At 55.4% G+C, this 11,499-nt stretch overlaps 1 protein-coding gene across 7 annotated transcripts in view; it reads left to right on the top strand.

The window, feature by feature from the left end:
* The window catches only part of CSNK1D (casein kinase 1 delta), a 37,750-nt gene that overhangs the window by 20,903 nt on the left and 5,348 nt on the right, over window positions 1-11,499 (top strand). For 5 of the 7 annotated variants that reach the window (XM_027081109.1, XM_027081107.1, XM_027081113.1 and 2 more), the window contains 6 exons: window positions 2,817-2,965; window positions 3,214-3,442; window positions 3,749-3,919; window positions 4,395-4,543; window positions 6,532-6,703; window positions 7,290-7,429. In XM_027081109.1, the coding sequence (XP_026936910.1) occupies window positions 2,817-2,965; window positions 3,214-3,442; window positions 3,749-3,919; window positions 4,395-4,543; window positions 6,532-6,703; window positions 7,290-7,429 (1,010 nt within the window). Of the gene's footprint in view, window positions 1-2,816; window positions 2,966-3,213; window positions 3,443-3,748; window positions 3,920-4,394; window positions 4,544-6,531; window positions 6,704-7,289; window positions 7,430-10,456; window positions 10,522-11,499 lie in introns of all 7 variants that reach the window. The other 2 variants (XM_027081112.1, XM_027081110.1) reach the window with 1 other exon arrangement.

The raw sequence follows: 11,499 nt of genomic DNA, 5'->3' as shown, positions 1-11,499 counted from the left end.
GGCCATGGCTCACGGGCCCAGCCGCTCTGCGGCATGTGGGATCTTCCTGGACCGGGGCACGAACCTGTGTCCCCTGCATCGTCAGGCGGACTCTCAACCACTGTGCCACCAGGGAAGCCCGATTTGGGTCTTTTATATCTCTGTCATGTTGTGCCTTTGTTTAACTTCTTTTGACATGGAATACAGTTATAGTTTATAGTAACTTTTATTGCCCTTCTCTAATGATTCTAACTCAGTTTCTGTTGATCTCAATGTGGATCACGTTTTCTGCTTCCTGGCATATCTGGTAATCTTTGGATGCCAGACACTGAATTACCCTCTTGTGTGCTGGGTATTTTAATGATCCTCAAATTCTTCCTCAGCTTAGTTACGAGACGATGCTACTTTCATCTGCTCAGTTTTTGCTTCTCTGCTCACACTCTCAGGCAGGACTTGGGCAGTCTGGGCTCATCGTGTCTCAGGTGTCAGTGTCATTCATTGCCTCATGTTCAGCGTCTTAGAAAACCTATGTCTTTCTGTATGTTCTTTGTTCTCTTTTCTCTTCTTGGTTATTGTGGATGTGAGGGTAAATTGGGTCCCCATTACTCCATCTTGGCTGGAAGTAGAAGTACTCTTAATATAATAAGCATCTCTTTCTGACTGAGTTTGGGAAGGGTGTCTTATGTAAGATACCAAACACATTACTCTTAAAAGAAAAGATTGATACATTCATGTTTGTTAAAATTTAGTATCTCTTCTCATCAAAAGACTCCAAAAGAAAATAAAAAACATGTCATTAACTGAGAAAAGGTATTTTCCTCACATAAAAAAGATAATAGTTTAATAGCCAGAATTTATAAAAGAACTGCTATAAATAGGAAAAAAACACTCTGATAGAAAAAAAATGACAAAGATATGCATAGACATTTTAGAGAAGAGGAAACATGTAATGCCAATAAATAATGAAAAAAGATCCAAATTGAGAGTTCAGTGAGACACCATTTTACATCTACCACTTGACTGATAGAAATTAAGAGCTCTGACGAGACCTTGCATCCAGCGGGAACTCATTCATTTGTCGTGGGGTTGTAAAGTGGGTTATTTATTTTGGAAAGCAGTTTGACATTATCTTGTATAGTCAGATAATTTGTACCCTGTGTTTCTAGGTCTATACCTGGAGAAACTAGCTAAGAACAAGAATTTCACATGTGAGAATTTTCACCAGCGGACATACATAAGAATGTATTTAGCAGCACTGTTTATAATGGGGAAAGCAACCCTAAACAGTGCAGATGAGGGAAGAATAGATGAAGTGTGCTGTCCTCTCCAAGTGGAGTATTTCATAGCTCACACTCTCACTTTACTAAAAACAAGGAAGGGGTGCAGTCCTGTGTATTTGTTGTCTGGGGGGTGCAGGTGTGGGAGGAAAGGGGAGTAAAAGTAGATGCAATTACTGGGAATGTCCCTGGTCTGTGTGGTGGGCCACAGGCTTTTGTTACATTATGCCTTATAACCTATCGATTTGTTAAATTTGTTCTCACGTGATGTGCAAATGTATTTTAAAATGAAAACTTGCCCCGTTGATACCAAAACTAAAACTGTTTAGGATCTTTTTTTTTTTTTTTTTTGGTTTTTTTGTTTGTTTGTTTGTTTTTGCGGTACGCGGGCCTCTCACTGCTGTGGCCTCTCCCACTGCGGAGCACAGGCTCCGGACGTGCAGGCCCAGCGGCCATGGCTCACGGGCCCAGCCGCTCCGCGGCATGCGGGATCCTCCCGGACCGGGACACGAACCCGTGTCCCCTGCATCGGCAGGCGGACCCTCAACCACTGCGCCACCAGGGAAGCCCTGTTTAGGATCTTATAGTGCCAGAAAGGAAGGCAGTGCTCAAAACAAACAGAGCCTGCAGTGATGGGGTGTTAAAGGGCCACAGGAGCCACGGAGGAGCAACAAAGGCTGGGATGCTTGGAGCAACAGAATGAGTGACATAGTGTTGGAGTACAGACCAGAGTATAAAATAGACACTCATGGGTCCGTACTGATAGGAAAAAATACTGAATAAGTAAACGGGGAGAAGAGACAAATCTGTGTGGAAGCATTCCAAGTCATATATATAAATGGCTGTGCCCTCCGGGAGGGAGCCCAAACCCCCCCTTAAGTGTAGGCTGCACGTGGTGACGTCCCCGCAGAGAGAACAGGATGGAAAGGGGAGAGAGAGGAACTCCTCAGCAGAGACACCTGACAGGCACACCTCAGCCAGGTGACTAAGGGCACAGCCACGGTGAGGAGTCGTGTTGAGAGCACAGACCCTGACAGGATGTGGTGGGAAGGGCACTTTCCCTCTGTGGTCTCCCTCCCCCAAGCCCAGAGTAATAACGAGAAAAAATCAGGCAAACCAGCAGAGGGACAGTCTGCACATCCCTGCCCAGCCCTCCTCCAAACCATTGGGGTCATTCAAACCAGGAAAGTCTGAGAGACCATCCCGGCCAAGAGCAGCCGGAGGAGATGTGGTGAGTAAATGTCATGTGGGGTCCAAGACAGGTCCTGGAGTAGCAGGAGGCATGAGGTTAAAACTGAGGAAACCTGAATAGTGTGGACCTTAGTTAATGACGGTGCATCGCACTGGTGCAGGATGTCAGTTACAGGAAGACTGGGGGCATGGGAGGGAGCGCAGCTCCTCCTCCTGAGCCCCTTGTCCCACCCCTTCCGTGAAGTTGGCCTCCCACCCTCTCCGCACGTCACTTCTGACTGCTCCTGCCCAGTCCTCTGCTGGCGTCGTGGGCACAGGTGCCCTCAGTGCAGGTGCGTGGGAGGCAGACTGACATGGGCTCTCTTGCAGTGGGCATCCCCACCATCCGGTGGTGTGGGGCTGAGGGGGACTACAACGTCATGGTGATGGAGCTGTTAGGACCCAGCCTGGAAGACCTCTTCAACTTTTGCTCTAGGAAGTTCAGTCTCAAAACCGTCCTGCTCCTTGCTGACCAAATGGTAAGACTTCATTTTTCTCAAGTGAAGGGCAGCCTGCGTGCTCAGCACAAGCTCGGTTAGATTCATCAGTCTGATGAGGCCTTCAGGGCTGTGCTGTTAGTGCACAGGGAGAACATGGAAGCTCGTTAACTGTGAAAGTGACCCTTGGCGGGCAGGGTGCATCTGCGTGTGGGCCTGAGTTCCCCGGGTTCCCTCCGCCAGGCTACTGCCTGGGGTTCAACCTCTCACCCTTGCTTCTCCACCTGCAGATTAGTCGTATTGAGTACATTCACTCGAAGAACTTCATTCACCGAGACGTGAAGCCGGACAACTTCCTCATGGGGCTAGGCAAGAAGGGCAACCTGGTCTACATCATCGACTTCGGGCTGGCCAAGAAGTACAGGGATGCCCGCACCCACCAGCACATCCCCTACCGCGAGAACAAGAACCTCACCGGGACGGCGCGGTATGCCTCCATCAACACGCACCTCGGCATCGGTGAGCCCTCCTGCCCCGGCCACGGGCCCGGCTGTCCTACAGCCTCCTGAGGGCCCTGAGGGTGGTTAGCATGTTGGGTGTGGAGGCTGGCGTCAAACCTTTGTAGCAGAGGCTGGTGTCCGGGCCTGGAGACCTTACCTTGTGGGATGTGTTGGGGCCTCCTGACAGGTGGCGGTGCGTCTCTGAACAGCACAGCAGGGGCACTTGTGCTGAAACAAGGAATCCAGGTGTCCTTCCCTGTGGCTCTGAGTTCATCCCCAGGAAGCGGGGTGTTTGCCGCTTTGACCCACTGTCCTCTCTCCCCAGAACAATCTCGAAGGGACGACCTGGAGTCTCTGGGCTACGTGCTCATGTACTTCAACCTGGGCTCGCTGCCCTGGCAGGGCCTGAAGGCTGCTACCAAGAGGCAGAAGTATGAGAGGATCAGTGAGAAGAAGATGTCCACTCCCATTGAGGTGTTGTGTAAAGGCTACCCTTGTGAGTGTCCTCAGGTGGACAGCAAGCCAACCCTGTGTTTCTGTGGGAGGATGGGGGCCTGTGAGGCTCTGGGAAAGGGACCAGGGAAGCCCCCCAGAGGCTGGCTGCTAAGGCCCCACTGATGTCCTGCGTGGTTGGGGAGGTGAAGAGTGAGCAGGTGGCCTGCCCTTTAACTGGCCTCAGCCTTCTGTCCCTGGCGCTCCTCTACCTTCCTGAGCCGTAAAACTCAGGGAGTTTTCCTTTTGTTTTTGTGGGACTGCCCCTGTGATAAATGCCTCAGATGAAACTCTTTTATGCTCTGTGTGCTCAGTTTTCTTAGCCTCTTTCCTCAAAGCATGCTCGGTGTTTCAGGTTCCAGCTTTCACACCCTCTGTTTGGGTGGCTGGGAGTGGTCAAGGGTTTTGTGGACAGACGCCATGCTGGCTCCCAGTCAGGGGTACTGCTGGTTACCTCTGAGTTTCGTGGTGTTTTACAGCTGAATTCGCCACGTACCTGAATTTTTGCCGTTCCTTGCGTTTTGACGATAAGCCTGACTACTCATACCTGAGACAGCTCTTCAGGAACCTGTTCCATCGCCAGGGTTTCTCCTATGACTACGTGTTCGACTGGAACATGCTCAAATTCGTAAGTGCGCCCCCAGCTCACTGACTGCTCGGCGTGGAAGGGGCATGCCGGTCAGCAGAAGGCCACTAGCTGCTGCCGTCCCTTCCTGGGAGCTACACAGGGTGGGGCTTCAGGAGGCATGGCTGCCACACGGGGAGCACGCGGGGTTCTGAGAAGCCAGATGCCTGTTGGCAAGTGAAGAAGGCACCTCAAGGCTGCAACGGGGCTGTGAGGTTCCTGGGCCTGAGGTATGTCCACAGTGCAGGTCTGCCCAGACCAAGGTTCTTACTTAGGACGCTGAGGTCATTTTATCATCATCATCATCCATCCTAAGGACATTGTGGCTGCTCTGGCTTTTGAGTTCCTTGTCAACGGGGTGTGGCTGTCGCCGGGTTGGGTGAAAACTTCCCTCCTCCTCCCCCTACCAGGCTGTGCCGAGGCCCGGCCTCCGAGGGGGTGGGTGGCCTGGGAGGCGCTGTGTGTTAGGTCTGCGTTTGGCCTTGTGATGAGCTAGACTTACAGTTGATTTCCTTTGTCACCCAGTTCGTTCATTAAGTGTGAGCCTGTGTTGTGTGCACGCACACTGCGGGGGCTGGGGGTGGAGGGGCTTGAACTTTAATTCATTTTCCTCTCTAAAACAGGCCTCCTGTCCCTGAATCTGTTGTGTGAGTTTGTTTAATCTCCAACACTACGGCCAGAATTCCAGTTTTTTTTTGATTTCCACTTTCTCTTTCATTAAAAATGTGTTCTATGAGCTTAAAACAAAAATGGGCTGGTTTCTAGGGTGACAAAATCTGATGGAGGAGCAGAGCCTCCTCTTCAGAGGGTGCAAAACAGGAAGCCTTGTCCCATGGCCTTAACAGGTGCAGGGGTGTTCACACAGGGACCAGGTAGGGGTGGGGGGCTGCAGCCTCCCAGAGCGGGGGCCAGCCCGCAGAGCCAGCCTGCCCTGGACCTCGCCCATGCCATCCTGGTGCCAGGCCCCTCTGTTAGGATGGCCTTTGAAGGACAGCCTTTGGGAGTGGTGCCGCAGGTTACTGGAGTCTGGACATCAGGGTGGGCCTCCTGCCAGAGCCACTTTAATAAGTTCTTTGTTCTAACATTGTCATCCCTCCGAGGGGCTCAGCAAGTCTCTTCTGTAAAGGAGCAGACAGTCAATAATTTTAACTTTGCCGTCAGCACAGCGGCGCGACCACTCAACTCTGTGTTGTAACTGGAGAGCTGCCCAAGCAGTGCGGCAGTGAGTGGGTGTGACTGTGCCAAGAAAACCGTATTTGCAGGATCAGGTGTGGCTGCATTTGGCCTGTGGGCTGCAGTTTTCAGACTCTTGCCTTACAGCGCTGGTAATTAGGATGTGACCTCTACTAGGGCAGGTATCTTAGCGTTACCACTTAAAATCAAATGTCCCCGTGTTTCTGGTGTGATAATCACTGAAAGTGTAACTAGCTGTTTGTTCTGGGAGTAACTAGCTTAGCTTAGGCGGTACCCACCGCATGGCCCCCCGGGATGAGCCTGGCTGCTGGCCTCCTTATTTCAAGTGCACCAACAGGACATGGGCCTGGCCCGGGCGTCTGGGCTCCAGTTGGACCCCTCAGCCAACCAAATGCTGTCCCTCCCACCTGCCTTGCAGACTCCCCCAACTGTCGCCGCATTGGGCCACCTCTGACCTGGGCTGGTTCCCATCCCCGTGTGAATGGTCACAGAGAAGAGGGCCGTGAGGTGCCGTTGGTGTCTGGGTTCTGAGGGGGTGCTGAGGCGATGGGGTGGGGGTTTCCTCTGCTGTGCTGGGAAGAGGAGACTGAGAAGCCTGGTTCTGCTCTCCCACGGTTGTGGGACAGGCCATGCGTGGACCCAGAGGGAAGAGCGCCTGGCTTGCTGCGAGGCTGTGGACGGCTTTGCGGGCAGACTGTCCCACACGCCCCTGTGTTTTCTCGAGTGGCAGCCAAGTGCCTCAGGTGGTTTTTCACCAAACCCAGTTCAGTTCTGGTCTCGCCCTCTTTCCTCTGTAGGGAGCCAGCCGGGCGGCTGACGATGCTGAGCGGGAACGCCGGGACCGAGAGGAGCGGTTGAGACACTCCAGAAATCCAGCCACACGCGGCCTCCCTTCCACGGCCTCGGGCCGGCTGAGGGGGACACAGGAGGTGGCTCCTCCCACCCCCCTCACCCCTACCTCACACACTGGTGAGTGGTCCCAGGGCTGTAGCTTGCACCCCGGCCCCTGCTCTGCAGGCAGTGGGGGTTCTGTTTTGAGTGTCACTTGCTCTGGACACTCCAGTGTGTGACCTCGTGGGGTCTAGGCAGGAGTGCCTGATGGGTGAAGACATGTGCATCCTTACTCTGACCAGTTCTTATTTCCGAAGTTAGTCCAGGGAACGCCCTGGGACAGTGCCTTCGGGAATGTGTTTCCCAGACGTTGGCCTCTTGAAGGATTGTGTTCCCTGTGAGCTCTGTTGCTTTGCCTCTTGTCCTTCTCATGGCACGACATCCTCCACCACAAACCTCTCCAGCCTCTTCCTTGCCTGTCGAGACAAGCGTTGTAGGCAGAGGCCCCGGCTGCCCTCCCACTGGACACCTGGTGCTTCGCTCCCGGGGCATCAGCAGAGCCTGTGGTGCCGGCCTAGTCTTAGGGTACAATAGCCTGTCCTGTGCCCGACACCGAGGCAGCCGAGGGTCCTTGTTAGACGTGGTTCCCGAGGAGAGACCCCGTGCTGGAGCGTGGGGCTGCATTCCGAGGCCTCACACTCGCCCCTGTCTCCCTCTCCTCCAGCGAACACCTCTCCTAGGCCCGTGTCCGGCATGGAAAGAGAGCGGAAAGTGAGTATGCGGCTGCACCGCGGTGCCCCAGTCAACATCTCCTCGTCCGACCTCACGGGCCGGCAAGATACCTCCCGCATGTCCACCTCACAGGTACGCGCCCCGCGGGCCGGCGCCTGATCTCACCCAGGCTGGGCGCTGCAGGCCTCTGGCTTCTTCATGTTTGGTCTGGTCTTACGGGCTCCAGGCAGAGTGGGATGATAGTTTCGAAGGCTTTCCTTCTTTCCTGCCTTCCCTTTCTCCCCATTTTTGGGTGTTTTAACCATTGGGGGAATGTTGTGCCCCTCGCAGTTTGGCCCGTTGGTTGAGAGCCTCTGTGACAAGCTTTGTGGGGTAAGGGCTCTACATCCAGCCCCCCCCCCCCGCAATTGTGCTGGGATGTGCCACGGGACCTTTTCTCTCCAGCTGCCCTCCGTGTGGCCCCCAGCCCCCAGCCAGCTTTGGAGGCTTGGCCGTCTTCCCTGGGTAGACTGGAAACGCCAGGCTGCTCACGCCATTTGTCGTGGGCACCTCCAGCCTTTGGGACTCTGTCCTCGTTCTCGTTGGTCAGGTGCTCCCCCAGCAGAGAACCCGGGGGGGTGGGGCGTGGCATATTGCCGGCGGTCACTCTGCAGTGTCATGCCCAGCACTTGGCGACGTACTGTGCGTTCCTGTCTTCTGATGCCCCTTCTGACGTTTGTCTTCTCTCTGGCAAGGCGAGTGTGCTCAGAGGTGCAGGGCCTGGCCCCGGGGCCTCCTCCACCCACGTCGTCTTCCCCGTCTGGCTTTCCTTGCTGTTTTTCTGTCTCACTGACGCGCCTCCCTCAGCAGAGCAGCTCTTTACCTGCTTGCGGACGTTTTTCCTCAACTAGCTTTCAGGGTCTCCTCCCATGGGCAGTGGGGGTGGGCAGGGGTCCTGTGGGGGCCGGGACTACCCGGTGGCGTCTGCTGGGTGGGCAGGTGGTGAGTTCAGGAATGGCCGAAGCCCAGGTCCTGGCCAGGTACTGGGGCAGCATCCGTCTGCTTCACCACGATGCCTCAGGTTTACATTTAGCGCCCTGCCCTCCCCCTGTGCTTGCTGGGCAGTAGGTGTAGCTTGTTGCTGAATGTGGTGGATTGAGCACGTTGATCAGGAGGGCACAGGGTCTGTGCGAATTGCCCAGAACCTCGGTCCTGTGGTGTCCAGCTGGTCTCCTGGCAGAGGAGCAAGGTGTGCCCAGGCAGAGGAAGTGCTCCTGACCAGTTTTCTTTAATCAAGTGAAATAGTATTTTTAGCAAACACTTCTAATTTACTAGTAATTCTACTAGAAATGGGTTCTTATATGGTAATTTTCTCTCAAAAAGGCTGAAGACGCAGGTCGTTTGAACTGTGGGGCTCAGCGGGTCTGGCCAGAGTGATGAGATTGGGCCTCTTAGGGCTCCCGGCCCCACACCCCTCCTCTGTGACCACAAGACACGGAAAGGGCTTAACGTGTTTCTTCCATGAGCCCTGGAACGCATGAGCCAGCAGCTGGGAGCAGGTCCTGGGAGGTGTTTTGCTGCCCCTGGCCAAGTGGGCCTGGCTGAGGGCCCTGGAACACCTCAGCCATCAAGGACCAAGGAAGGGACAGGCTTAACTTTTTTTTTTTTAACACAAGAAAATGTCTTTTGCTCTGAGGATCGTTGAGGGAAACGGCAGAGGTAGAGGGTTCTGAGGGTGCCGGGTAGTTATGGGTCCTAGTCTAGCCTCTTCTCCGGCTTGTGTCCACCCCTCAGGCCACCGACCCATGAGCGTTGACCACACGCAGCTCCAGGGTCTGTCCTCAAAATCACGTGTCTTTGTTCTCTGGTTCTCTCTCTGCTTTCCATACGAAGAAGTGTCATGTGGGCCTGAGCACTGCGGGGAGTCTCTGAAGAGATTCGATTTGGGGGTATCCTCTCCCAAAAGAAGCACTCTAGTCACCCTGGGGGTTTCCTTAGGATCTTCATGTTGAGGACAAAGCCCCTGAGGGCGTGTCCCCGGTGGCCTCCATCCTGGGGACAGCTCGGTCCTTTGGGTTTTTCTGGTCATCCTCCAGGCGCTCTTCCTAAGAGACTCTGAAAGGCTCTTGTCCACCAAGGGCGTGGTCAGAGTTGCTCCAGCTTTTACAACTCTGTGGCCTCCATTCATCGCCCTCCCCCGCAAAGATACGATGCAGGTAGGGGCAGTGACACACCAGTCCAGGGGGCGGCACCACGTGTGCACAGACCCACGTGTGCACAGAGTGGCCTTCCTGTGGCCCGGCGGGGGCTGCTTCCTACCCACTTCCTCTTTGCCGCTCGAAGAGGAGAGGTTGCGTCCTGTGCCAATGCACCGAGTGCAAAGGAGTAGCTCATCCTCAGCTCAGAAGTGCCCAGAGCCGCCCGCCTGCTTGGGGGAGGGCCCTGCCGACCCTGTCCAGCTGGAGGTGGGAGGGCGTGACATGTGTGTTGCTTGTCCTGGCCGTTCCTCCTCGCCCCCACGTGCTTCTCCAGGGACCACAGTCCCCACATCCCTGACCCCGGCCTGCGAATCTGGCCTCTCCAGCTGGAATAATGTGAAGACTGAAGGGCTCCTGGTGGATGAACCTGTTTGTCATGTTTCTCTTTGTGAGGAGGGCCTCCTCCATCCAGTGCTATTGGTAGAACGTGATGCTGGTCCGTGGTGCCAGTTTTTCCTTCAGGCTTACTCGTTTTAATTCCTGCGCCCCAAGTAAGGTCCACAACCGTGTCCTCTTCCTTGTGTCAGTGAGGAAATGTGTCCAGTCCTTTAGTCACAGGGAGGTGGTGTCCTCTCCACCTGCCAAGCACAGGCCTTGGGGAGCTGCTGGTCCCGAGAGCTGATGGAGGGGCTGCCGTCTGGGCATCCAGTTTTCTTACTACGTGAGAGTTGGGAAGGGTCTCCCTTGTTGGCCCCATTGACAGATCCGTCCTCAAGGAGCAGCAGCGGCTGCATGTCCAGGGGCCACTCTCGAGAGGCGAGACTGAGCTCCTGTGTCCCTGGGTCCCCTCGAGCGGCCCTGGCCAGTGGTCATGGACCTGGTTGAGGCAAGGCGAGGCAGTGCTTGCGGAAACAGGAGGGCCTCACGTGCTGGTCCGGCCAGCGTAACCCTTACCAACAGCTGTCTTTTCCCCCCACCTCAGAATAGCATTCCTTTCGAACATCACGGCAAGTAGCTGCACGTCTCCCCGTCGGAAGGCAGCACTGGGTGAGTGTGCTCACGGCGGGGCTCCTCAGCAGGCGCCGGGCGGGGTGGGAGCTGCCGCCCGCTCGCCGACCTGAGGGAGCACGCAGGGGGTCGGGCTTGCATGCCAGGTGCCCCAGGTAGAGCAAGGCCCCTGGCCCAGGTCCTCTCCTCACGTGGATTCTAGAGCAGCTGTGGTGGGCTGTCCAGTCTGGGGTGACCCCAGAATCCTGTCTGTTGGCCTTTGGCCTTTGCTGTGGTCTCCAGTTGGGAGCCGGCGTGGGGAGCAGGAGCCCAGTCTCGGCTCCAGTGGCCCCAGGGGCCTCAGAAGGTTCGGGGCCGCGTGGTTCCAGGTCGGTCGCTGGACGTGTGTCGTGTCATGCTGGCTGTGGGGGCCGCGCTTGGCAGGGGCTCTTGCACTCTTGCTGCGTGAGACACTCCTGATGGTCCTTGCTGTCCCGGCTTTGTCATCTCTCTTCCTTTAGCACTGATTTCTGTCCTCCTCGTTTGTTTTTCTTTTTGAACTTGGTCTCTGCCTAGCATCTTGTCCACCACGCTCTCGTCTGTATTCACCCATCAGCCACAGCCACCCGCTCACTGCCGTTGGTGCATGGCTGGGCATCCAAGCCAGGCTCCCCTCTTGGTGGCAACTCTTGTGGCTCCTCCCGGCTGAGGGCTTGCAGCTTCTGTCCACTCGGTGCTGTGGTGGGAGACCAGCTGCAGTTGTAACGTGACTGCACTCTTGGGGACATCTTGATGGGAAATGCTTTTCACGTCTTGCCCCACGTGGAGTCCCAGTGCCCGCTTGGGGCCTGGTCCCTGTTTTTGGAACACCAGGCTACTTTCCAGGAAGGGGGGCTGGGAGCAAGCATCTCTTGCCCGCTTGGACTCTGGTCTGACTGATCATGAGCTCGCGGCCCCACAGCCTCCTTGCCTGCATGGCTCTTCCTTCCCCGTCTTCCTGTCACTCTTTCTGCTGCACGTATCCTGGACTCGAAGGAC

Source organism: Aethalodelphis obliquidens, unplaced genomic scaffold (genome assembly GCF_003676395.1).
Source record: "Aethalodelphis obliquidens isolate GAN/ISIS:26980383/991018 unplaced genomic scaffold, ASM367639v1 scaffold44, whole genome shotgun sequence".
Lineage (NCBI taxonomy): Eukaryota > Metazoa > Chordata > Mammalia > Artiodactyla > Delphinidae > Aethalodelphis > Aethalodelphis obliquidens.
This window is presented reverse-complemented; position numbering and strand designations above follow the sequence as displayed.